Below are 27,818 nucleotides of genomic sequence, written 5' to 3'. Positions count from 1 at the left end.
AAAATCATACTGTTTTGATTACTGTAGTTTTATAGTATAATTTGAAGTCAGGGGGTGTGATGCCTCTAGCTTTATACTTTTTTCTCAGGATTACTTTGGGTATTCAGGGTCTTTTGTGCTTCCATCCAAATTTGAGTATTTTTTTTGTTCTGTTTCTGTGAAAAAATGCCATTGGGATTTTGATGGGGATTGCATTAAGTCTGTAAACTGCTTTAAAGAAGATGGCCTTTTTAATATTAATTTTTCCAGTCCATGAACACAAAATATCTTCACATTTCTGTGTATTCTTCAATTTCTTTCAACAGTGTCTTACACTTTTCAGTATAAGGTCCTCACCTCCTTTGTTAAGTTTATTCCTAGGTATTTGATTCTTTATGTTGCAATTGTTAATAGGATTGTTTCCTTCATTTCTCTTTTTGATATTTTATTGTTAGTATATAGGAGCACAGTGGATTTTTGCATATTTATTTTGTATCCTGTAACTTTATTGTACTTGTTTATTATTTCTAACTAGGGGCCCAGTGCACGAATTCATGCACATTGAAAGGAACTGTGGGGCCGAAACCGGTTTGGCTCAGTGGATAGAGCGTCGGCCTGTGGACTGAAAGGTCCCAGGTTCGATTCCGGTCAAGGGCATGTACCTGGGTTGCGGGCACATCCCCGGTGGGGGGGTGTGCAGGAGGCAGCTGATTGATGTTTCTCTCTCATCGATGTTTCTAACTCTCTATCTCTCTCCCTTTCTCTCTGTAAAAAAATCAATAAAATATATTTAAAAAAAGAAAAAAAAGGCAGATTTCTGGAAAAAAAAAAAAAGAAACTGTGGGCTGCGAGGCTGCGGTGGGCACAGGGGCGGGTCTCGGCCCATCCTTTGCGCCCCCACCCGGCCCCTCCCACACAGCCTCCAGTCCGCTCCCGCCACCCCCACACGCTGATGGCACTGGCTCTGCTTGCACCGCTGATGGTGCCGAGTGATTGGGACCGGCGCCAGGTGCCGGCAGCAGGTGCGAGCAGCAGCTCTGGCACCAGCTGCGGGTGTGAGCGGGACCTGCACCAGCAGCAGCTGCAAGAGGCGGCTGCTGGCCCCGATCGCCCCTCAGGAGCAAGGGGAGGTGGAGAAGCCCTGAGGGGCGATCGGGGCCTGCAGCCACCACTTGCACCCACTGATGGCACCGAATGATCGGGGCCAGCGCCGGGCACTGGCAGTGGGTGTGAGCGGTGGCTCCAGCGCCGGCAGCAGGTGCAAGTGGAGCTGGCACCAGCAGCAGGTGCAAGCGCCAGGCGGGACTGCAGTGCACGGAAGCAAAGAATTTTCAGTAACCACCAGAGGCTTGCCTCGACAGTGACCAGCACTCTGCCTTGGTCTGGCGCACCCGTTCACCTGCTCTACCATCTAGCTGTGGCCGATGCCTGCCATGTTCCGCTCTCTGCCGCCTGCTGCTGACACCTGCCATGTTCCGCACGTGCCCCCTGGTGGTCAGTGCATGTCATAGCTACCAGTTGTTTGGTTTGGTGGTTCTGCTGTTCGGTCTATTTGCATATTAGCCTTTTATTATATAGGATAGTTTTTGGTAGAGTCTTTAGGGTTTTCTATATATAGGAGCATGTCATCTGCAAATAGTAACAGTTTTATTTCTTCATTTAGAATTTGATTTGGGGAAATTTGTTTAAAAATATCAAGTTTTGGACACTTGACTAAAAATGATCATAGACAGTTATAGTAATTTTTAATGCCCTTTCCCTCCTTAGACCTTGGTATAACTACTTAATATCATATTCTGAAAAAACTTATAGTTTTCTGCTTCTGTCTGTAAGCCATCTTACACAAAGCTTTAAGTACTTTTGTCTTTGTTTCCAGTAGAAGAGCTCCTTTTAACAATTCTTGTCATGAAGGTATTTTGGTGGTAAATGCTCTTAGCTTTTATTTGTCTGGGAAAGCCTTTATTTCTCCTTCATATCTAAAGGATATATTGCCCTGGCTGTTTTGGCTCAGTAGATGGAGCGTTGGTCTGTGGACTGAAGGGTCCCAGGTTCAATTATAGTCAAGGGCACATGCCTGGGTTGCGGGCTGATTCCCAATAGCGGGTGTGCAGGAGGCAGCCAATCAGTGATTCTCATCATTGATGTCTCTATCTCTCCCTCTCCCTTCCTCTCTGAAATCAATAAAAATATATATAAAAATAAATAAATAAATAAAGGATATCTTTGCTGGGTGTATTATCTTTGATTGATGGTTTCTGTCTTTCAATATTTTAAATATTTCTGCCTAGTCCTATCTTATAATGTTTCTACTGAGAAATCTTAGAATACTCTAATGGGGTTTTCTTTGCAGTTACAGTCCCTCCCCCCCCACCTCCCACCCCCCAGCTGCCTTGAGAATTCTTTCTTTGTCATTTAACAGTTTGAATTAAAGATGTCTTGGAGAACATCTTCTTATGTTGATATAATTAGGTGTTCTGTTAGCTTCCTCTATTCTAGACTTTAGTTCTTTCCAAAGGGAAGTTCTCATTAATTTCTTTGAGTAGGCTCTCTATTCCTTTTCCCTCTGGTTTGCCTGTTACCCTTATGTTGCTCTTTTTGTATTGTGGGTGTTTTTTTTTCACCATATTATTATTATCATTTTAAGTATTTTATTGTATTGATTTTGGAGAGACAGGGAGGGAGAGGGGTAGAAAGATAAAAACATCAATGAAGAGAGAGTCATTTATTGGCTGCCTCCTGCATGCCCCCCATCAGGGATTGAGCCCAAAATCATGCATATGCCCTGACCGGGAATTGAACCGATGACCTCTTATTCGTTGATGCTCAACTACTGAGCCACACCAGCTGGGCCTATATTACTGTTTTTAATGTCCAGAGTTTATAATACAAGAATAGAACAGATCCCAGACTCAAGTTTATAAATTCTCAATTGGCTTGTGAGACCAGTTGATATACTTGTTGTCTAATTTGGCTTCTGGAAGATTTCATTCAAATCCTCAGTGGTCATCTGATCAAATAATTTGTTTTTCTTCCCCAGCTCTGTCTCCTATTGCTCAGTTCTGGTCTGTGAGAGAGACAGAAACTTAGCACAACAATTCACACCTTTTTTCTTCTGCACCCAACAGGGCACTGTACTTACTTTTTGGCACAAGAACCTTCGGGATATTAAACTTCTCAAAGTCAGCTACCACGCCAGCTTTTGCCGCATCGCCTTGTAGTAAGTCCAGTCGATAGATAGTAGGTGGGTTGTCAGGTAGAGTAGCCAACCTAGAGGTAAGGTTCTCATTCCAAGGTTACAGGGAGTTAGCAGTGGCCTTCTGGCCTCAGGCTATGAAATATACTAGTTAATGGCCCTTAGAGCAAGTGTTTGCATCTTGAGACCCCAGTGGCCCACAGTCCACAGCCCCTTACGTTGCTCTTTCTCATCAGTTTTCATAGAGGTCTTTTATTGTTTAGTTTTCTCTCTTCCTACTGGCTCATTTCTAGGTTTCTGTCTTCAAGTTCACTAATTCCCTCTTCTGTCTGTTCTGCTCTATTTCCAGTGGTCTCTGGTGGATTCATCTCCTTTACTGAGGTCTTCAACTACAGAATTTTTGCTTGGTTCTTTTATAGTTTTAGTTTGTTTGATAAAATACTTCTGTTCACTAATTTTATTCCTGAGCTCTTTGGACTGTCTGAGTTTTCTTGTATATCATTGAGTTTCTTTATAAGTGTAACCTTGAATTCAGTCACTTAAAATACTGCCTTCCAGCCCTAGCTGGTTTTGACTCAGTGGATAGAGCTGAAGACTGAAGGGTCCTGAGTTCAATTCTGGTCAAGGGCACAGGCCCGGGTTGTGGGTTCCATCCCCAGTGTGGGGCATGCAGGAGGCAGCCAATGAATGATTCTCTCATCATTGATGTTTCTCTCCCTCTCCCTTCCTCTCTGAAATCAATATATATTAATAAATACATAAATAAAACTCTGTCTTCCATGGCTTTGAGTTTCTGGAGATGTCATTTTTCTGTGCTCCCAGTTATGGTTCCTGGTATTTGACAGGTTGTTTTTCTGCCTGCGCCTTTGAGGTAGTATTCCTTCATGTTTACTGTTTTGCTCTTAGCAGTTCAGCAGGTTGATAGGGTGCTTTCTTTTCACTGTGCTGTTTGGTATGTCTCAGCTTTACCATGCCCTGCCGGACTGTGGGGCACAGAGGCAAATTGGCTATCTTGTGCCTCCCCCTTCCTCCTTCCCTTAACAAAGGTGTATGGCGGCAGTACCGCTGTTTTAAGCTTTCCAGCCACCTCTACTTGGCTCTGTACTGACGAGGGGGAAGGGAAATGCCTTTTCTTGGAGGGAAAAGTGCTTCTGCTCCTCTTACACTTCAGGCCCAGCTTCTCCACTGCTATCACCCTCACTGGAGCCATGGTTGGCACTGAATTATGTCAGCAGCCAGCATCTGTTCTTCCCTTGTCCTGCCTCCTCCACTTGTTTCAATACGCCCACATTCAGATGTTCCACTGTGTGGATCTTTCAGATGTTTGTGGAGTAGGGATTCTTTATTTAGTTGTTAATGGAATCCTCTCACTTCATCATGATGCTGATGTCCCATCCTTTTTATTTTAAACTGTTTCTTCATATGTAAAGTGGGTTTCTTTTATGCAAATACAGCTGGGTCATGCATTTTTATCCAATTTGACAATCTCTGCTTTTTACTTGGGGTGTTTAGACCAATTATGCTTAATGTGCCATAGATGGATTTAAATATATCATCTTTCTATTTTTTGTATTGATCACATTTGTTCCTTTTCCCTTCTCCTTTCTCTTGAATTAACTGAATGTCACTCCGTGATTCACTTTATCTACTTTATTGGACTACAAACTATAATTCTTTGTAGTGCTATTTTAATTGTTGTTTTTGGGTTTATAGTATACATCCTTAACAAGAGTCTTTCCTCAGTTACACACCTACCAATTGGGATGTAAGAATATTACAGTGTACTTCATTTCACTTCTCCCTTTGTAATTGTCATACTTCAACATATGAATCCCATAATAAAGCTATTTTTGTTTTAAACAGCCAGTAATCTTTTAAAGAGCTTTTTAAAAAGTGTACCTTACATTTACCAACATATTTATTATCTCTAGTACTCATTATTTTGTGTAGGTCTATTAAACTTCCGCTTGAAGGACTTTTTTTTTTTTTTAGCATTTCTTGTAATGTAGGTCTGCTTGGTGGTTTTCAGCTTTAGTGTGTCTGAAAATATTTTAATTTTGCCTTCATTTTTAAGAAACTATTTATACTGATTATAGAATTCTAGACTCACCCCCTCCCCCCTTCCCTCTTGCGACACTTAAATTTGCTGCAGTATTATGCACTAGATTGCATTCCTGGAGTTCTTATCCTTTATTCCTCTATGTAATGTATGTATAACATGGCCCCTGATTTCACTTTTGAGAACGTGATAGCTGACCAAATTTAACCCTGAATTTGGTCCACTTGAAGGGGGAGAACATTGCAGTCTAAGGCCCTAAAAATGTTTTAACTCATTGCCCTGTACTCCCTAACTTTCTAATGAGTCAGTCAATGCTTTTTCTTTTCTTTTTTTTTTTTTTTTAATACTTTGAAGTCTGGTATTGCATGTTGGAATTTGTCACCTGCAATTTAAATACGCTAACTCATTTAGCTAATTTAAGTGACTCCCTGACAGGGATGATAATGTATGTTGAAATACATCAGAGGGTGCTGCTTGACTTTGACCCAGCTATTTGAAGTGGAGAGCTAACAGATAATAGGTGTAGTGGTTGCAATGAAGAAATTACTAACATTGCAGGGTTTAAATGACTTAGTCAGGTTGTGACATCAAGTGGATTTTTAGGGAAGGACTCCTTGCTGCCACCAAAAGGTCTGCGCAGAGTACGAGTATACCAAGTGGAAAAGGGCTGACAAGAAGTGCTCTCCTGGCTCTAGTTTGTCTTTCATGCTGCCTCTGAAGCACTGCTGGGGAGGTTTGGTGGTGAGTGGGCTTGATGAAGTGAGGATGGGAAGGGAGATGTGCCTTCTGTGGTGTTTGCACTGATCAAACACACTGTCAGTGCTACAGGCCTCATAGACTTTTCTCCTCTGTGCCTTGTCTTTGTATGCAGTTTATTTTTTTGGTCAAACTATCATCTTTTTTTTTTTTTTTAAATATATTTTATTGATTTTTTACAGAGAGGAAGGGAGAGAGATAGAGAGTTAGAAACATCGATGAGAGAGAAACATCGATCAGCTGCCTCCTGCACATCTCCCACTGGAGATGTGCCCGCAAACCAGGTACATGCCCATGACCGGAATCGAACCCGGGACCCTTCAGTCCGCAGGCCAACACTCTATCCACTGAGCCAAACCGGTTCCGGCCAAACTATCATCTTTATTTAGCTGTTTCTTCTTGGGTGAAGATTGGAGAATAAAGCTACTTGTTGGAAGAGAACGCACTTCAGGATAAAATGGGCTTGTTAAAATCAAGAATTAATAAGTTAAGCCTTAGCTGGTTTGGCTCAGTGTATAGCGCGTCGGTCCGGGTTCAATTCCAGTCAAGGGCTCATAACTCAGTTGTAGGCTTGATCCCTGGCCCTGGTTGGGGCCTGTGGGAAGCAATTACCAGTGTTTCTCTCTCTCTCTCCCCTTCCCTTCCCACTCTTTTCAAAAATCACTGGAAAAATATCTTCAGGTGAGGATTAACAAAAAAGCAAAAGTTAAGCCCCAGATCTATAGTTAAATAACTAAAACACATCCATACAAGGGTATTTACTGATTACTTCATATCTGGTTCAGATGGACAAGAATCTGGAAGGTGGAGCATGGCGGGCAGTGTGTTTGATTCCACTTTCTCCTGAAATCTGTTACTATAAAGTCTACACATGTATTCCTTTGTGCTCAACGACCGTGGAACCTCAGTTCTCGGACTTAATTTGTTCTGGAGCTGTTCCAGAAGCAATTTGTTTGAAAACCAAATCATTTTTTCATCCCAGACCCTCAAGTGATTTTGCATTTTAACTTTTCTTTTATACAGCCATGTCTATAAGCAAACAATCCTAAAATTTATCGAACCACCCTCTGCAGCCTTAAGTGAATCACTTTCAGTACTCATTCCAGGGGTATCTTTCAGGAAGTCAGTATGCAGCATCTTCACGTCATTGCCTCCAAAATGCTGTCATTGCCTCACTACCTTTCATTTATCCAAATCAACAACCGTTTTTCTCTCTTCAACTGCCTGTGTTGTTTCTTTCACACCCTTAGTAGCATTAGCACTTTATTTTTTAAAAAAAATATATTGTATTGATTTTTTACAGAGAGGGAGAGAGATAGAGAGCTAGAAACATCGATGAGAGAGAAACATCGATGAGCTGCCTCTTGCACATCTCCCACTGGGGATGTGCCCGCAACCCAGGTACATGCCCTTGACCGGAATCGAACCTGGGACCCTTCAGTCCGCAGGCCGACGCTCTATCCACTGAGCCAAACCGGTTTCGGCTCTGACCACTTTTACTAGTACATTGCTACCTTGTCCTTTTCATTTTTTTTTAAAAAAACATTTTTATTGATTTCAGAAAGGGAGAGATAGAAACATCAATGATGAGAATCATTGATTGGCTGTCTCCCGCAGGCTCCCTACTGGGGATAGAGCCCGCAACCCGGGCATGTGCCCTTGACCAGAATTGAACCCAGGACCCTTCAGTCCACAGGCCGATGCACTGTGCCAAACCGGCTAAGGCTACCCTTTTTAATTTTAATTTTGTCCTGAAGTAATCTCATCTACATGCATGGTCTTAAATACATGCTAATTCTCAAACATGTAGTTTCACTGTTGGTGTCTCCTCACCAATTGGAAAAAAGGACTTCATCTTGCCAGACTAACTTGGATGGCTTATTTTAGCTCAAACTCATAATGTCCCTTCACTTATATTTTTAAAGAAAATGTTGCCCTGGCCCGTTTGGCTCAGTGAATAGAGCACTGGCCTGTGGATTGAAGGGTCCTAGGTTTGATTCCCATCAAGGGCACATGACCGGGTTGCAGGCTCGATCCCTAGTAAGGAGTGTGCATGAGGCAGCCAATCAATAATTCTCATCATTGATGTTTCTGTCTCTCCCTCTTCCTCTCTGAAATCAATAAAAATGTATTTTTTTAAAAAGAATGAGTATTTCCCTATTCTATAGAAAGAAGATCATTACCTAAGTCCTAGAGGAATTTATTCTTCTCATCTATATTTTCATACCACACTGTATATAACTTTTGGCACCCAAACTGGAAATTCTCCATAATCCAAGTTAACTTTTTCAGCTCAAGATCCTTAACTGAATATGCAAAGCTTATTTTTGTCATATAAAGTAACAGCCACAGGTTCCACAGATGAAGATGTGGATATTTTTGGGAGGACCATCATTCTGTGTGATGGCTTGTAAACAGACTTCAAGAAGAGATAGGAAAGCTTGAATGTAATATTTATTTGGTGAATTTACATATGAGGTCATTTACAAAAGTAAAGATACAGACAGATGCAACTTTCAGTGCAGGTTCAAATATTTTTTAGAACAGGCAGTAGTTCCCGAGGACTGGAATGACAGTACTGAATGGCACATGCTTCCGTTTCCTTTGTGTGTTTACCCCCGCCCCATGGGGTAGAAAGGGGGAGAGAATGTTAGTGTTAATGTAAATACAGCCATGCAAATAAAAACGGTGGTGTTTTGTGTTCTCTAAGTCACAGGTTACTCAGAGATGTAGAGCATTTCTGTGTTCAGGGGTTATTGTAAGAGCATCATCTAATAACTAAAATGCAGAGCTTTCATATTTTCCATTATCCAAGTCATCTTAAATTGTATTATCTGCCCCCACTCATTAGTTAGAGGCCCTCAGTATTGTGCAGACTCTGACTTTGGAAGGGAGTCATTTCTAATAATTTCTAAAAAGATAGCATTTATAGACAATCTTTTTGGTTTCAATAGGATAAAGCACCCTTTAAAAGGGGGGTAAAATGCTCCTTTACTCCCAACAATGTAAACTCTAATTAGACTTCATTTCCAAGAAAGTGTAACCAAAGGCTTGGTGTTTTATTCTTGGGCTTAAATAAACCTGTCACTACCCAGAACATCTCAAAACAAGAGACCCCTTAAGAACACAGCCACCAGGAAAATGCAGCATATAAGTAAAGGGATGGTCCATAAAAGTGACAACTGGGAAAAAACCCAAATGTAAAGTGATTTCTAAGTAAAAAGGTAAGGTAAAGAGAAACAAAACAAAAACCTGCTGTCAGTATCCCTAATGAAGTCAGTCGGCCTTAGAGAACAAGATTAACTGAAAAATAAAAGCACTCCACAGGTCCTTAGCGTCTTTGAAAAGATTGGCTCCAATTCCTTAAGCACATTTAGCCACAGTTGAAGCACTAAGCTTCAGAAAATGCTATGCTTCTGGCTCTAAGAATTACTTCATTTTTGAACCTTTAGCCCCATTTTCTCATTAGAAACTTTAAGCTAATTAAATACTCCCATGTATCACACTCCATCTTTAACATACAACCAACCTGCATTTTCTTTTAAAAAGACACTATTTAATAGTACTTATTACAGAAAATAGTCATGGGCAATTAAAAACACATTCATTTCACCTTACCTCTTACCTGGTCCATTCCTCCATTAACTCAGTCTTCCAGCACATACATCAATCATAATATTTGCTTCTGCATAATTTACAATGAAAACCAGCTGTTGTGGACTTGAAGAATAATGTACATTATCCATCAGAGTTGAAGGGGTAAAAAGGCTGAACAGTTGCCACTGAGTCAAAGGTTCTACAGAATTAGAGGCATTGTGCATGCTGACAGTACTTTAAAGGGTTCTCCCAGTTTTGCTGCCTTAAAAACAAAATCCCCATGTAGGCTTTATTTCTTTCAAAAAACCCCCAAAACTCAAAGGGATTAATTGGATCTAAAAGAAACCAATTTTCAACATTTACTCTGTTACTTTAAAAACCAACATGCTGTAAAAATACTTATATTACACACATACACACACACATAAAGACAAAAGCATCCATCTCCCCGCCCTCCTAAAAAAAAAAAAAGTGCCAAATCAACAAATAAAAGTTTTATTTGCATGGCCAATTATCATTTGTACTCTTTGCAACTTCATTTTAATAATCCTTGAACAGGTCTTAAGCTTTTGTTGCACAGGGAATAAAAGCTGCAACACTGCACACTTCCTTCAACAGCCACTCCCACAACACTTAAATGTGAAACAGATGTAACGAATGACAGCAGCACAAACAGGAAATACCAAGTTCCACCATCGAACACAGTTCATGACAGTGTCTTTAGGGTTCAGTTGCAGAGGGGGTAAACTTCTTCTAAAAAGAGAGTCATGTTCCCTTCCCCTATTTTATAATGTTGGTGGCTTTAATCCGTATTTCTTTGCAACTTCTGTCTGGGCGTGGGCTGCATCACAGAGTGAGTATAGATGAGCCATCTCCATTTCCGATTTGGCCAGGTTAATAGCTTTGTTGAACATGTCAATGGCTTTCTCCATGTTTCCTCTAAAAGAACAAAAATTTTAAACATTTCATTCAACAAGCTCCTCACAGAATGCAATGAAGTTAGTAAGTGACGTTATATTGAATCTGACCCATAAATTTCAACTACAGCTCTAATAAAATGGTTCTTTATAGTAAAACAAGGCACAAAGAAAGTGCTTGATTACAATTACTGTGTGCTTATTATACCTGTTATAGTCTTGTTTTACAGATAACAGTTGAGAGTAGAGAAATTAAATGACTTGTTTTTAATCTTCCTAATTCCTATGTTTGACCAAATAGAGCAGGCTAACTGTTAGGTTGATAATTCTGTATGGCCCACGAATGATGTTATGAATATCCAAAGGGCCCTTGGCAGAGAAGGTTCCCCAGCCCTGCTCTAGAAAAGTGATAGCCTCACAGAATAGTAGTGGCACTTAGGGGCCTCACCTTCATAGATCTGTGAATCCACTTCCTTTTCTCACCTCTTACCACCATGTTCCCATCCTATGCACCTCACTCCAGTCACACAGGTCTACCTGAATTCCTTGACTGTGCTACATACACCCATACCTGCATTATTGCCTCTTTGCTTGATTCTAGTCAGCTCCTCACCTTTCTAAGGCACAGTTCAAATCTAGCATTTTCATGAAAACTATTTTCCACTCCCTCCCCAGTGTTCCCATAGTTCTGTTGTCATTCTATGCATAAATAGATGTATATACACCACAATCCTAGTAGATCCTTAGTGGACACCCCTCAATTTCTAGAACTTAATACAATACCTGATAATTAGTATCTTATTTTTTAGTAAATGGGTAAATATGCTTGGTCAAAAAATATAATTTACCGTTTACAATCTAAGTGTGATTTGGTTTTATATAAACTTACTAAAAACCAAGAGCTGTGTTAAGTAACTAGTATTAGCTATGTATATAATACATGCATATCATCTTACAATAAATATTAAGTCCCTACTCTATATATGCCAGTTAGACTAAGAAGTACAGTGTACCTGTGGGGCGACTAACCTCCTATTCCAACAGATGACTACATGATAGACATTAACAACAACAACAACAAAACTTTGAGTTCAGATATCAGGTAGACAACAGGTTTGCTAAATCATAGGGTAATGAGCAATTTCACTCCATTCATATGTCTTTATTTTTAAGACAGGATTTAGAATGAATTTCTTAAAAGTTAAAATTAACTCACAAATAAAAGCCATCAAACCTCATAACCCAGGGGTCCTTAACCCAGGCTTTATGAACAACTTAAATGCAAAGTGCTTTTATATGTGCGTCATCATAAGAAAAATCCACAGGTCTGCTCAAAAAGATTAAGAACTGCTTTCCCAACCTATTCTAATTCAAGAATATTTTATTCACATTAACAAATTGACAATTAAGAAATAATTTAATATTTACATGCAACCATTAGTACAGAATAGTTAAAAAGAACCATAAAAATTTTCATCAGCCTGTATTTATAATCTGCCTATTCTGAGCAGACAGAGGACCCCAGGAGGGGCTGAATGACAGAAAATTACAACTCCTTCTGATTCCTAACAAGCAAAGTGGCAAGATCAGTTATTTTGATGTCAGTGAAAGACAGGCTCATTTCCTGTCTACTTGGCTCACTTGTGTAACTTGTCAATTTAACCCATCTGGGCATCAGTTTCTATATTCTTCAATTACACTAAGAACCATATAATCTCCAGCTTCTAATTATAAAGACTGGTGTAAAGATTAGTTGAAATAATATTTGGAAAGCACCTAAGGTTCTGTACCTGGCCACAGAGTAGGTACTCAAGTGGATGGCAATTTCAGTATTAAGAGACGGCATACACTGAACTCTATGGCACAAGCAGTTGTCACCTGTTAATGGTGGATCTCAAGTGCAACTCTGGATAAACATACACAAAACAAGAAGTTATGAAAAGAGTTGCAAGAAAATCCTACCTAAGTCCCTATTTTAAAGAAAACTCAGGCTCAGAGCTGATCCTGCAACTTGGCTGGTTGCTTCTCTGTAACAGGTTCTAGTTCTCTTGGCCACCTGGCTACCATTCCTTATGCTGCTACACTGTACTGCCTAAGCCTTCTGCAGGCTTTTTTTTTTTCCCAAAGAGGAAAGAACACACAACAGCAATTGGAAAAGATGAAATTTTCCTTTGTAATACATATGCTTGACTTAAACAACTTTTAAATTGGAAAAAGAATACAATAAGGCAAATAAAAGTTGCATAGTTTTGAGGGAAGCGCGCCTCAAAAGGCATAACGTATTAAATACTTAAAAATTTAATGGATATTGACAATATCTTATCTGTAATGAGAAGGATGGAAAGATAAAATATCTACAGAGCTGCCTTAAATTTCCTAAGAACAGACTTTGGAAGTTACCTTTGTACTTCAATAGTTCCCATGGTTTCATAGGCAAAATCACATTTACTGTCAATTTCAATAGCTTTGCTGATAAGCTCCAAACCTCTATCCAGGTCTTGCTTCCACTGAAGTTGAAGTAAACTGCAAATGCAAAAAGGCAGTCAGACTGACCATGGGCCAATAGCAACAAGAATATAAGTATATGACTCAATTTCTGCCCTCAATGAATTTTTATTTACAAAAAGAAAGCAAAACCTAAAACAGTATATAATCAGCAAATTGTTTTTATTTCTCAATTTACATTTGTTTTGTATTCTAAATTCCTTATGAAAAAAGTGTCAATGGAAACAACCTAAGTGTCCATTGATGGATGCATGGATAAAAAAAACTTGGTGCACACACATACGCACACGAGGAATATTACTAAGCCATAAAAAGGAATCCTGCCGAAACCGGTTTGGCTCAGTAGACAGAGCGTCGGCCTGCGGACTGAAGGGTCCCAGGTTCGATTCCGGTCAAGGGCATGTACCTGGGTTGCGGGCATATCCCCGGTAGGAGATGTGCAGGAGGCGGCTGATCGATGTTTCTCTCCCATCGATGTTTCTAACTCTCTATCTCTCTCCCTTCCTCTCTGTAAAAAAATCAATAAAATATATTAAAAAAAAAAATTAAAAGAAAAAGGAATCCTACCATTTGCAACAACATGGATGGTGAGCATTATGCTAAATGAAATAAGTCAGACAGAAAGTCAAATACTGTATGATCTCACTTATACGTAGATTCTAAAAAAGAAAAACAAACAACCAACCAAAACCAACCTACTCATACAGAGAACAGAGTGATGGCTGCCAGAGGCAGGCATGAGGGGTGAGTGGAACTGATGAAAGGAGTCAAAGGTACAAACTTCTAGTTACAAAATAAGTAAATCATGATAATGTAATATATAGCATGGCGGCTATAGTTAATAATACTGTATTGTGTATTTGAAAGCTGCTAAGACAGATCTTAAAAGTTCTCATTACAAGAAAAAAAAAAATTGTAACTATGTACAAAGACCTGTTAGACTTACTGTGATAATTTGACAATAACTATAAATACTGATTTATTACATTGTACACCTGAAACTAGTATATCTTATGTCAATTATATCTCAATAAAAAAGAAAGGACAAAGTGTCCAATAGTTTGGGCTCTATAAATTACCTAGTAGCTTAATTGTTTTACTTTGTATAAATTTAAGTGAAGTTTCTTTTTTATTATAGTTCAAGTACCTACCATGTTTCCGATTTTGACACAAGTAACATTTGATAGGATGTTCAGAACTGAAATCCTTAAGCTAAAGTGAAATAGTACATTTATTGATTGCTATACAAGAATGAAACATAAGTAAAATTTAAAAAATTAACAGTGAAGCATCCATACCATTAATAAATTTATTAACTCAGTGATACTCTATACTACAGTACTTTCCTCAGTGACCAAAAGAAATCCATCTTATTACTATGCAAGAAATTTGGTTTTTTACTGGAACAAACAGAAGCATAAAAATACATACCCTTTATGAACATATGTTGTGGCATTATCTGGTTCCAAATCAATACATTTATCATACATTTCATCAGCTTTACCAAACTGTTGTTGATCTGTTAATGCCTAGGTGAGGAGATACTTCAGTTATATTAACATAACTGTCAACCTAAACAGTTAAAAGTATATTGCTTATTAATTATGAAAATTTATTTCCTTTATCCATCTCTTTACAAATTATGATGTTTGGAGGATATAAAATGTTACAACTTAATTATGTTATAAACATGAAATCTTAACTGGCCACTATTTTTGACAAGTGGTTACATACAATAGCAAACAATGTGGTAAATGTGAAATACACAAAACCCCATTCTTGGTGCCAGTTCTAATATCAGATTTTCATAGGTACATTTATGTCACTTATTCATAACTTATCAAAATATATCCTAAAGGAATTTAAAGGCAATACTCATTTGGAAGGTTAAATTCAGGTATGTGTGTTAAATGTCATCAGTCATTCTTTAAAAATTGATTAAAAAAAAAAAAGCAGTTACAATGAACTATTTTAAAGCAAATCCCATGGCAGAAACCAAAGGGTTGGTTATGTGGATACCAGATCATACTCAAACTGTAACTTTGAGTGCTTTTTTTTTTTTTTTTTTTTAAGTTATACCATGTCACTCCCTCTCTCCCTCCCTCCCTAAAAAGCAATGGGAAAAATATCCTCAGGTAAGGATTAATTATATATAACTACTAGAGGCCCGGTGCGCGAAATCCGTGCATGGGGAGAGGGGTCCTTCAGCCTGGCCTGTGCTCTCTCACAATCTGGGGCCACTTGGAGGATGTCCGACTGCTGGTTTAGGCCTGAGCCCTGCAGGCAGCCAGGGAGGAGCCCAAGCCGGTGCCGCGCCGCTCGCGCTCATCCTAGCCCGCTGCACTTGCCACTGCCACTCAGCGCTGCCGAGGAGTCGGGAGAGGCTCCTGCCCCACAGCTGTGCTCGCCAGCCATGAGCGCACTGACCCAGAAGCTGAACGGCGGTGTGGGAGCAACTGACCACCAGGGGGCAGCTCCTGCATTGAGTGTCTGCCCCCTGGTGGTCAGTGTGTGTTATAGTGACTGGTCAACTAGTTGTAATGGTAGCTTAGGCTTTTATATATGTAAATAGTGTGCATACCCTAAATAATAAAGCGGTGATATGCAAATTGACTGTCATGCCCTCGCACAAAGATGGCCACCTTCATGTCATCACAAGATGGCCGCCACAAGATGGTCGGCAGCGGAGGGCAGTTGGGGGCGACCGGGCCGGCAGGGGAGGCCAGGGGAGGGCAGTTGGGGGCTACCGGGCCGGCAGGGGAGGGCAGGGGAGGGCAGTTGGGGGCGACCGGGCCGGCAGGGGAGGGCAGCTGGGGGTGACCGGGCCGGCAGGGGAGGGCAGTTGGGGGTGACTGGGCTGGCAGGGGAGGGCAGGGGAGGGCAGCTGGGGGTGACCGGGCCGGCAGGGGAGGGCAGCTGGGGGTGACTGGGCCGGCAGGGGAGGGCAGCTGGGGGTGACCGGGCCGGCAGGGGAGGGCAGTTGGGGGTGACCGGGCTGGCAGGGGAGGGCAGCTGGGGGTGACCGGGCCAGCAAGGGAGCAGGTAGGTGTCAATCAGGCTGGCAGGGGAGTGGTTAGGGGGTGATCAGGCAGAAGCAGTTAGGGGCAGTCATGTGGTTGGGAGCCAGTTGTCCTGGATTGTGAGAAGGATGTCTGACTGCCGGTTTAGGCCTGATCTCATGATTAAACCATCAGTTGGACATCCCCCAAGGGATGAGGATGCAGGCTGGGCTGAGGGACACCCCGCCCCCAGTGCATGAATTTCTTGCACTGGGCCTCTAGTCTATAATAATAAAAAGGTAATATGTTAATTAGACCAGACGTCCTTCTGGATGAAACTGGGGCTGGTAGGGAAGCCCGGGTCCCAGGTGCCAGAGGGAAGCCAGTGCCGGCAGCCAGGGGAAGGAAGGCCTACTCTTGCACAAATTCATGCATCAGGCTTCTAGTACATATATGAAATGACATATAACTATGTATATAGTGAAGCAAAAATAAGAAAACCAAAGGATAGACATTTTAGCACAGACTGTGATGATACTAGTGGTAATAAAGATAGCTCAAGTAAGCCAAAACCTATTTTGAAGGTAGCACAGTGACAAGACAATGCAATTAAGAAAGCTCTGTGAGAGCTGTTCCTAAAATAGGTTTTTTTAAAAAGCTATTCAGTGGCCTTTGTTCTTTTAGCTGATTATAGAAATCTGCATCAAAAAGGCTTTTTAAAACTTCATTTCATTGATGCTGATGGTATTGTCCCTTCTGCTTTGTTCCTAATAAAAGGCATAAACCCGCCCTAGCCAGTTTGGCTCAGTGGATAGAGCATTGGCCTGTGGACTGAAAGGTCCCGGGTTCGATTCTGGTCAAGGGCACATGCCTGGGTTGCAGGTTCCATCCCCAGTGGGGGCTGTGCAGGAGGCAGCTGATCAATGATTCTCTCTCATCATTGATGTTTCTATCTCTCTATCCCTCTCCATTCCTCTCTGAAATAAATAAAATATATTTAAAAAAAAAAAAAAAGGCATAAACCCAAGTGTACCTATTCAATACAAAGATTACACAATTAAAATGTGCATTTTCTGCCGAAACCGGTTTGGCTCAGTGGATAGAGCATCGGCCTGTGGACTGAAAGGTCCCAGGTTCGATTCCGGTCAAGGGCATGTACCTGGGTTGCGGGCATATCCCTAGTAGGAGATGTGCAGGAGGCAGCTGATCGATGTTTCTCTCTCATCGATGTTTCTAACTCTCTATCTCTCTCCCTTCCTCTCTGTAAAAAATCAATAAAATATATTTAAAAAAAAAAAATTAAAAAAAAATAAAATGTGCATTTTCTTATTTTAAACTCTATACATTCTACAAAATTTTATATAGTACACTAGAGGCCCAGTGCATGAAATTCATGCACAGGTAGGGTCCCTAGGCCTGGTGGGCGATCAGGTCCAATCAGGTTCCTCACCTCCCGGCCTCCCCGCCTCCTCCTTCCCTTGCTCCCTCAGCCTGCCACTGCAGCTGGTCACCTACCATGTTCTACAGCCCCCGCCCCTTAGTGGTCAGCGCACATCATAGCGAGCAATAGAACTCCTGGTTGAACTCCCAAGGGGACAATTTGCATATTAGCTTTTTATTATATAGGATGCTTTCACAATGAATATAGAGCAGGTGGTCAGCAACTATTGTTTCCTTTTTTTTATTATCACCACCCTGCTAGCAACTGTAAGGACAAAGACTGAAGAGATAAGATTACTTCTAAATGAGATTAAAGAACTTGTGTTTACTTCATGCCCCAGAGAGTTATTAGAGAATTTCAATTTCTGATAATACATGGATATGTAGAACTATTAAAGAATAGATGCAACACAAATCAGTCTTCTCACATTCCCTTACAATAAATCCTCAAAGAAAGTTTCACCCCAAACTTAACTGAAGATTGCATGAAGGAACTTTAAAAGAAAAACAAGCAACCTAAGAATGGTTTGGAGGTAGAAATCTACCACAGATGGTCATTTTTAAATGTTTTCTATTTCTGAGATGTGTGGGTGGGTGTGACAACATTTCTTTGGAATAAAAAAAGAGAAATCATATAGAGTATTGAGATAGATGATTTATGCAGACACCAAAAGCAACTTTTTAAAATTAATAAGTTTTCAAAGATTTCAATTATACAGTGGAAATAATTCAAAGTTAAATCATACTTCCCCCAAAGCTTCAATCCTAAGCCAAGAATTTTAGACAAACCAAAGAGGAGTTAAAATGAACTGTTACAGCCTATCTAATCATTTAAAAGGATAATGATCAAATAGAAACAAAAGGCTTCCATAGAGATTTTCTCTTCCAACTGAATATAGTAAATTTCCCTAAGTTAATTTGATAAATCCAATCTAAATAAAAACATAAGGGAGATGTTCTGCTTACACTTCCCTACATTATGAGTTTAGAGTCATGGTTTTCAAATTGTGTCACATAGGAGCCCCTCTTGAAGGGGTTCGGGACCACCGTGGGGGCCCCAGAGAATCACAGAAGAAACAAAGCATTATTTTCTGATTTCTCTACTGGGATTCAGCACATAAGTACAGATCTTTTAAAAAAAGGACTGGCAACTTATAAAGTATGAAAAATCACATTTACCTGGGCATATAGTGCATAGCCTTCAGCACACCTGGGAAATTTCTTTATGACCTCTTCAAACCCTTTCATAGCTGCTTGGATTTGTGAAGAATTGTTTCCTGTATATGCCTGGCGATACTGTTTAAAAAATCAAAACAAGTCTGTTAAATCAAGGATTCAAAACTCATGGAATGTTAACATATTATAAAAGTTACACAAAATTACATAGATATTTCCAGAAAGACAGGTGTTATGCTAACATAATTTGCTGCATCTACAAGGGTAACAAGGAAGCCCTGGTTGGTGTTGTTCAGTGGTTAGAGCAGCCGTGGGCAAACTACGGCCTGCGGGCCGGATCCGGCCCGTTTGAAATGAATAAAACTAAAAAAAAAAAAAAAAAAAGACCATACCCTTTTATGTAATGATGTTTACTTTGAATTTATATTAGTTCACACAAACACTCCATCCATGCTTTTGTTCCGGCCCTCCGGTCCAGTTTAAGAACCCATTGTGGCCCTCGAGTCAAAAAGTTTGCCCACCCCTGGGTTACAGCATAGGTCCGTGCAAGAAGGGGTGATGGGTTCAATTCCCAGTCAAGAGCAATACCTGAATTGCAGGTTCAATCCCCAGCTCTGGTCAGGGCATGTATGGAAGGCAACTAATTGATATGTCTTTCTCACATCAATGTCTCTCTCAATCTCTCCCCCCTCTCCCCCTTTAAAAAGCAAAGGGAAAAATGTCCTTGGGTGAGACTTATCAAAAATAAATAAATAATAAACACAAGGGTTCCAAGAAAACGGCTCAGCAGCAGGGCATCTAATCTAAACTTTGCTGACATACAGATTCCAGGATGTTCATGAGAAGGGGGCATTCTAATGTGTCAGAACTTAACTTTGCATATATATGGGGGAGTTTTAAACCTTATTTATTATCACTTTACTACAATGTTATGTTACTTTATCTAATATCATTTTTCACCTATAATATACAGGACAGACCGCAATTACGATGATGGTTCCCATAAGATTATAACGGAGCTGAAAAATTCCTACTGCCGAGTGACTTAGCCACCCCAACATCATGATGCAATGCATTACGCATTTGTGACAATGCTGGTGTAGGCAAACCTACTGTGCTACTAGGCATGTAAAAGTATAGCACATACAATTACGTACAGCACATACTACTTGATACTGATAATAAACAACTATGTTACTGATTTATATATTTAAAAGACTAAACACTTTATCATTATCTTTGAGTACAGTCTTTCTACTTAAAAAAGTTTGCTGTCAAAAGTACATATGCTGTGTTATGCAGGGTGCAGCCTCATAGACCTCAAATTTACTGCATCTCTTAACTGCATAATTTTCTGGTGCTTGATTCAACACCATGTTCTTTTATTCAGTAACCTGCTATACAGGTTTGCAGCCTAGAAGGAATGGGCTATGCCAGTGGTCGGCAAACTGCGGCTCGTGAGCCACATGCAGCTCTTTGGCCCCTTGAGTGTGGCTCTTCCTAAGCCTTAGGAGTACCCTAATGAAGTTAATAACAACGTACCTACCTATATAGTTTAAGTTTAAAAAATTTGGCTCTCAAAAGAAATTTCAATCGTTGTACTGTAGATATTTGGCTCTGCTGACTAATGAGTTTGCTGACCGCTGGACTATACCATATAGCCTAGGTGTTTCGTAGGCTATGCCACTTAGGTTTGTGTAAATGTTCTGTGATATTCGCACAATAATAAAATCACTTAAAGACACATTCCTCAGAATGTATCCTTATTGTTAAGCAGTGCCTAACTGTAAATGTGTTTGCGATCTAATTTCTTTCTTTAAAAGGAAAATTATTTTAGGACTCAAACTATAGAGTGTGGACGAAAAGGAGCCACACACTAAACCTGGCGAGCTCAGGGGAGGCCTGTGTGAGACCTAAAGTATCCACATAGGATGGTCTGAAATTAAAACTTTCTAATTAAAAGCAGTTTATGGTGGGTAGTCATGTCCAAAGATGGTATTTTTCCCTAACAAAGGTCAATCTTCACCTTAACTGAGCTTGTCTGTTTTCTCTGCATCTAGAATAGCATGCTGACAAACATGCCTTTGCAATAACAAAGTAATTTCCTTTTTTCTGGATCCCTCAAGCATCATGTTAATTGTTGACTCTTAACTACCCTGTATCCAGCTATGTACAAGATGTGTCTATCATTTTACTTTTCATCTAATCCCCGAGGTTTCCCCACTTTGTTTTCTCCAGCCTCCTTCATCTATCATCAATGAATTCCATGTAACCCATATGGTAATGTGCAAGGAAGGTGCAAAACCGCCATTTTCCAAAGCATTTTCTCAATCCGTCGAGATTTTGCTTCCTGGCAATTGTCAGTTTGGCTCAAATAAACTCATAAAAATTCTTACAGGTTTGGACATTTCCTATGGTTCACAAGAGCTACTGAAGTACCTCATTTCACTATAAATTGAATTATTTTACTTGATTTTCAGCATTCTGATTATTAATAGCTTTACAAAGGCGAGATGAAATTGCAGTTAATGTAGTGTCATGATTGCAGTTATTAGTTCCTCAAAATGCTTTTGTTCTCTGTACTAGTTTGTGGTGGAGGAACAGGAAGAACAGTGCTATACAGGGGAGCATGAAAATCAGGGATAAACATCTATCAAGATGAACTCAAATAATACAACCAGAGAAATACAGAAGGAGTATCTCAATTCATGTATGTATACATTTCTTTCTCTAAACTAACTTGTTTTCCCCCTATGGGTATCCTTTGGGGGGAAAAAGAAAAAGATGATTTTATAGCAGCCGTGGGCAAACTACGGCCCACGGGCCGGATCCGGCCTGTTTGAAATGAATAAAACTAAAAACAAAACAAAACGACCGTACCCTTTTATGTAATGATGTTTACTTTGAATGTATATTAGTTCACACAAACACTCCATCCATGCTTTTGCTCCGGTCCAGTTTAAGAACCCATTGTGGCCCTCGAGTCAAAAAGTTTGCCCACCCCTGTTTTATAGACAATGAGGGAAGTAAAAATGATGTGTAGGAATATAAAAAGAAAGCAGAACCTACCAATGCAAAGCATTTCTGCGCTTGTGCCAGAGCAGACTCAGGTCTTAATCTAATACATTCATCAAAATCTGCCACTGCTTCTTCAACTTGATCAAGCAGTATTTTCAGCTAAGAAAAAAAACACCACACACATAACTAAACACAACTCAAAATAATAAGTGCACCCACCCCCAGTTAAGAGACGTACTGTCTCTTATCAAAGCTCAATATAATGCTAATAGCATATAGTAATTATTCAATATAGAATTACTTTCTAAAACAATAAACTAGAAAATCTTGTAATTTTAAAGGAAAGCTTTTACAACTTAAAACTAGTGTCCAATTTCTTAAAAAGCACTATAAGCCCACCATTTCTGCACTGCAATTTTGACCACTCTTAAACAAGAAACCTTTTCTTCTAGAAAGATAGACATTTCTGTACTTTCACATTTCAAAGCAAATCAGATCATCCAATAATTACCTTTCAAATTAACCTTAAGATACTATCAGCAAGGATCAAAATGTCAGGAATTTTAAGAATGTCATTTAAGGGTTTCTTCTTCAAATCCTTCTTCAGACAGAAATATTAGGTACAATTCTCCATTAGAACTTCAGCATTTCTGTTATTATATGGATTGTCCATACTTTCTACCATAATGCATTCCACCAAGTCATGTTAAACAAGCAGATTAAAAAGCCATGCTTTCCCCAGATGAGGCTAAAACTGGGAACTGTTTACTTCAATATATATATATATATTTTTTTTACTAAAAACCAAATATGCAGGTTGTAAATCTCCAATAAGATTTTTTTTTTTTTTGGTATTGTTTGGATAGTTCAGGCTAACTACTTCTTGACAGCAAGAAGCCCACAAAAACCATTGTGTTGCTTCTGGCATTAATTCAAAATGCTCATTAAATGTTTTTAATGTTCTACTCATTGAAAACCTATGAATCAGAAACACCTGAAAAACAAACTTAACCTGGCAAGCCAGTATCTGTAGCCTTCCTTTTCTTCTTTTTAATAAGTAAATACTGATATTATAAGGACAAATGTTCAAGAGACTGTGATAATTTGTTCAGAACTATCAGAATTGATATAAGAAAACTTTAAGACATTCTCAAATATGGGTATCAAATTCCACAATCCAAGGTCAGATCTCCTGGTAAGAAAATAGATGTACCTGTCCTCGGTGATGATAAACATCTGCATTCTGAGGATCAATGTCAGCAGCCATGTTAAAATCCTGAGTGGATAATAAAGGCTGCTGCTGTTGCATGTACATGCTGCCTCTTTTGATGAGTGCATTTGCTCGAAGCTACATGCCACAAATGAGAAAAGGGTCATCATTACTACTTTTTATTCCAATGTAGTTTAAAAACAAACAAACAAATAAACAGCTGTATTGAGATATAATTCACATACCACAAAGCTCACTCATTTAAAGTCAGTTGTTTTTAGTATATTCAGAGTTGTGCAACTATCACCACTATCTAACTCCAGAATCTCATCATCATCCCCAAAAGAAACTTTATACATATTAGCAGTTACTTCTCATTTCCTCTCTAATCCATCAATCTACTTTCTATCTCTATGAATTTGTATATTCTGGACATTTCATTAAAATGGAATGGCTTCTTTCACTTAGTATAATATTTTCAATGTTCATCTGTGTTATAGCATGTTATCAGTACTTCATTCTTTTTTATGGCTGAATATTATTCTACTAGAGGCCCAATGCATGAAATTCACGCAAGAGTAGGCCTTCCTTCCCCCGGCTTCCCTCTGGCACCCGGGACCCCGGCTTCATATGGAAGGTCATCCGGAAGGACATCTGGTCTAATTAGCATATTATGCTTTTATTATTATAGACTGTATACCACTTTTCTTTATCAGCTCATCCCTTGATGGACATTTGAGCTGCTTCCACTTTTTGGCTATCATGAATAATGCTGCTATGAACATTCATGTACAAGTTTTTGTGTTGCCATATATATTCATTTCTCTTGGGTATATGTCTAGGAGAGGAATTGCTGGGTCATATTGTAACTCTGTTAAACTTATCAATAATAAACTCCCAAACTAATTTCCAAAAGGATTTTTACTATTTTACATTCCTGCCAGCAATGTATGACAGTTTCAATTTCTCTACAACCCTAATCAATACTTCTCACTGCCCACTTTCTGACTATATTCATCCTAGTGAGTGTGAAGTGAAATTTCATTGTGATTTGGATTTGAATTTCCCTAAGCGTTAATGATGCTGAGCATCTTTTCCTGTCCATATTGGCCATTTTAATATACTAGAGGCCCAATGCACGAAATTTGTGCAAGGGTCTTGGCCCGCCACTGTGGCTTTGTCCAGAAGGAAGGACATCCGGTCTTATTAGCATATTATGCTTTTATTATTATAGATTCTTTAGAGCAAATGTCTATTCAGAGCCTTTACCTGTCTTTAAATTGAATTGTTTTAGTAAGAAGAGTTAATAATTCTGGATACACGCCCCTTATCAGATATAGAATTTTTATTTCCTCACATTCTGTGCAATGTGTTTTCTCTTTTTTGATGGCATCCTTTCAATCAAAAAAGTTTAAAATTTTGATGAAGTCTTTTTTTTATTGCTGTTACTTGTGTTTTTGGTGTCATAACTAAGAAATCACTACATAATCCAAAGTAAGATGTCCTCTGTTTTTTTTCTTAGAGTTTTATAGTTTTAGCTCTTACATTTAGGTCTTTGATTCATTTGAGTTAATTTTTGTACATGGCATATGATAGACATCAATACTATTTACCATTCAAACAAAAAGTCATGATCATAATAAAGCAAGATACAGAGATCCCCAAAACTCTTTCAAGACAAAACTACATGTCTTCCTGAATGAAATGAACAGGAATGTTCCCACATTTTAACAAGAACACCTACCAACATATTTGTAATCAGTAGGAAAATCATTAGGAAATAAAATTAAAAATATTACTTAGGGTATCTTCAATCTTAAAATTTCATTTTATTTTACTTTATTATTATTATTTTTTAAATATATTTTATTGATTTTTACAGAGAGGAAGGGAGAGGGATAGAGAGTTAGAAACATCGATGAGAGAGAAACATCGACCAGCTGCCTCCTGCACACTCCCTACTGGGGATGTGCCCGCAACCAAGGTACATGCCCTTGACCGGAATCGAACCTGGGACCTTTTAGTCTGCAGGCCGACGCTCCATCCACTGAGCCAAACCGGTTTGGCTTAAAATTTCATTTTAAAAGAAACTAAACAAATACTGTTATAATTACTTCTGTTTACAAAAAGTTTAGATATTTATTGACAAATACTTAAGTCTTTATAACAACTTTTATAAATGAATGATTTCTTTGTAGGTGGAAAAAGCCAGAGTTTACTTAATTTCATGAGGAAACAGGTCAGAGTGAACAAATTGGTAAGGAAGAGAGTTAGCTGGTGGCTGAGTTCTGTCATGTTATACTTAGTAGAGAGCTCTCAAAATTCAACAGTATGTAGTTATGAAAATAACTACATACACATAAGAATACTTGGAAAATGAAAAGCTATTCCAATGACACACTGCAAAACTTCTGGTATATTTCAGTACTTATATCATATTTTTAGAACCTCTATTTTTCTTCATGTTAAAGATAAAAAATTACTGGCATCATAATAAAATCTTTCAGAATATATTATTAAATGTGTTTATTTTTATTATATGCACTTTAAACCTTGTACTACCTGTAGCATATTACTTACAGCATTACCTACACCCTTATCCTGACCAAATATAGTCCATTACATAGGCCAGTGATGGCGAACCTATGACACGCGAACTCATTTCTTTGGTTCATTTTTCTTTGTTAACGGGCATTTAAATATATAAAATAAATATCAAAAATGTAAATCTTTGTTTTACTATGGTTGCAAATATCAAAAATTTTCTACATGTGACACGGCACCAGAGTTAAGTTAAGGTTTTTCAAAATGCTGACACGCCGAGCTCAAAAGGTTCGCCATCACTGACATAGGCAGTGCTACAAACGAGAAGTGAAGCTACCAAATGCTAGAAAAAAATGTTTTTCCTTTCCTAGCTAAAAATAAACATCATTGATATTTATATTGCAGTTTCATTACACCAACTCAATCTTCATTAGGTGTAGTTTCTTCCAAAGCAAAAGTAGCCTTCTGGAGAATGACAACTGAAATGCCAAAATTTTGGCAAAACATCAAAAGCCTCATTTTTACTAATTTTTGCACACGCACAAAAGCACATTTTAAAAACGTACCTTCACATTAGCTTCTTTCAAACTGATGACCTTGTCTAAATCTGGTTTAGCTGCGTTGGCATTGCCAATAAGCAGGTAGAAGGTAGCTCGTAGTAATAATGCTTCTGCCATGTATTTGCCTTGAGCATCTATTTCTTTTGAGCATTCACTTATGATTTTGTCATAGTTTTCTTCTTCCATGTATTGTTTGGCCTTTAAATATCCAGAGCTGAAAATAAAAATGAACATAGGAAATCATTTACGAAGAGAAGATGAAATGCTAAAACTTGCCACATTTAGTACACCTGAGTTAAGAAAATGTCCATTTCCCCTTAACGAGCTAGTCGGCCAGTGTGGGACAGCAGCAGGGCAGGAGGTAATGGGAATCTTGATACAGACTGAGATTTTCTTGATGCCTTGAAGAATTTTTAAAAAGGAATCAGCAGTCAGTGGCAGAAACCTGCGGTTACTGCCCAAGCTTCAACATTTAAACACGTGAAATGAAAAGGGCAAGTCTTATTCACTTTCTTATCTGTGGCACATTGATGGCATGCAACAGTTATTTTATGACTAACAGAAAGGATAGAGAAATACTATATAAAAAAGGCTAATATGCAAATAGACCAAACCGTGGAACAACCAGTCACTATCACATGCACTGACCACCAGGGGGCAGACACTCAATGCAGGAGCTGCCCCCTGGTGGTCAGTGCACTCCCACAGGGAGAGCGCCGCTCAGCCAGAAGCCAGGCTTTCGGCTGGCAAGCACAGCAGTGGTGGGGGAGCCTCTCCCGCCTCCGTGGCAGTTGGATATCCCTTGAGGGCTCCCAGACTGAGACAGGGCGCAGGCCAAGCTGAACCTCCACCACTCCCCAGCCCCCCAAGTACACGAATTTCATGCACTAGGCCTCTAGTAGGAAATAAGTCAGCTCAGGGCCACAGAAGCCCAGGGAAGAGGTGTGACCAAAGCTGTGCTTTGTAAAGATGAGCAAGGGAACAAGACTAGAAGCAGAGAAATGTCTGCAAGGCTCTCATCCAGAAGTGTTGTTTTACTCGTAAGAACAGACCTAGAAAGAATAGGTGGAAATATCAGAGAAGCAAATTTAAAGGTAGATTCTCCCATAAAAGAAACTTTAAAGACATCCTTCCCTACTTCTTAAAATTCAGTGACCACAATATCATTATTCATCTAAGATGATGGCTATTATCAAGGGCGCTTACAGGAGAGATTTCTTCGAACTGAAAAGGAATTTATAATAGATGAGCTTATAAGGGGTATTATAAACAAAGTATTGTAAATGAAAGTGCATTTTCTCATTCCACTTGTTATATATTTTGAATAGAGAAAACTGGCAAATGACTTAAGAGTTGTTGGTCAAGCCTGGATGGTGTGGCTCAGTGGTTGAGCATTGACCTATGAACCAGGAGATCATGGTTTGATTCACAGTCAGGGAACATGCCTGGGTTGCAGGAAGGCCGGGGAGGGTTGCGGGGCAGGAGGTAGGGGGGTAAGAGATCAACTAAAGGACTTGTATGCATGCATAGAAGCATAACCAGTGGACATAAGACATTGTGGGATAGGGGAGGCTAGGGGACTGTCTAGGGCGGGGGGATAAAATGGACACATATGTAATACCCTTTGTAATACTTTAAGCAATAAAAAAAAAAAAAAAAAAAAAAAAAAGAGTTGTTGGTCAAGCCTGGATGGTGTGGCTCAGTGGTTGAGCATTGACCTATGAACCAGGAGATCATGGTTTGATTCACAGTCAGGGAACATGCCTGGGTTGCGGGTTTGAACCCCAGTGTTGGGCATGCAGAGCACAGCCAATCGATGATTCTCTCTCATCACTGATGTTTCTATACCTCTCCCTCTCCTTTCC

At 39.4% G+C, this 27,818-nt stretch overlaps 2 protein-coding genes across 4 annotated transcripts in view; one reads left to right on the top strand and one right to left on the bottom strand.

Moving 5' to 3' along the window:
• NIT2 (nitrilase family member 2) overlaps nt 1-21,473 on the top strand; it is a 55,608-nt gene extending 34,135 nt beyond the window's left edge. The window contains exon 11 of the mRNA XM_036347022.1: nt 21,208-21,473. The gene's annotated coding sequence lies outside the window, so the exon portion shown is untranslated. The remainder of the gene's footprint in view (nt 1-21,207) is intronic.
• TOMM70 (translocase of outer mitochondrial membrane 70) overlaps nt 8,425-27,818 on the bottom strand; it is a 46,357-nt gene continuing 26,963 nt past the window's right edge. The window contains exons 6-12 of one of the 3 annotated variants that reach the window (XM_036347020.1): nt 25,960-26,167; nt 22,853-22,987; nt 21,691-21,798; nt 18,625-18,741; nt 14,438-14,535; nt 12,902-13,024; nt 8,425-10,523 (exon numbers count right to left, since the gene is read on the bottom strand). In XM_036347020.1, the coding sequence (XP_036202913.1) occupies nt 10,370-10,523; nt 12,902-13,024; nt 14,438-14,535; nt 18,625-18,741; nt 21,691-21,798; nt 22,853-22,987; nt 25,960-26,167 (943 nt within the window). In that variant the 3' untranslated portion in view covers nt 8,425-10,369. Of the gene's footprint in view, nt 10,524-12,901; nt 13,025-14,437; nt 14,579-18,624; nt 18,742-21,690; nt 21,799-22,852; nt 22,988-25,959; nt 26,168-27,818 lie in introns of those variants that run through there. The other 2 variants (XR_004973775.1, XR_004973774.1) reach the window with 2 other exon arrangements.

This window comes from Myotis myotis, unplaced genomic scaffold, assembly GCF_014108235.1.
Source record: "Myotis myotis isolate mMyoMyo1 unplaced genomic scaffold, mMyoMyo1.p scaffold_m19_p_2, whole genome shotgun sequence".
NCBI classification, from domain to species: domain Eukaryota; kingdom Metazoa; phylum Chordata; class Mammalia; order Chiroptera; family Vespertilionidae; genus Myotis; species Myotis myotis.
This window is presented reverse-complemented; position numbering and strand designations above follow the sequence as displayed.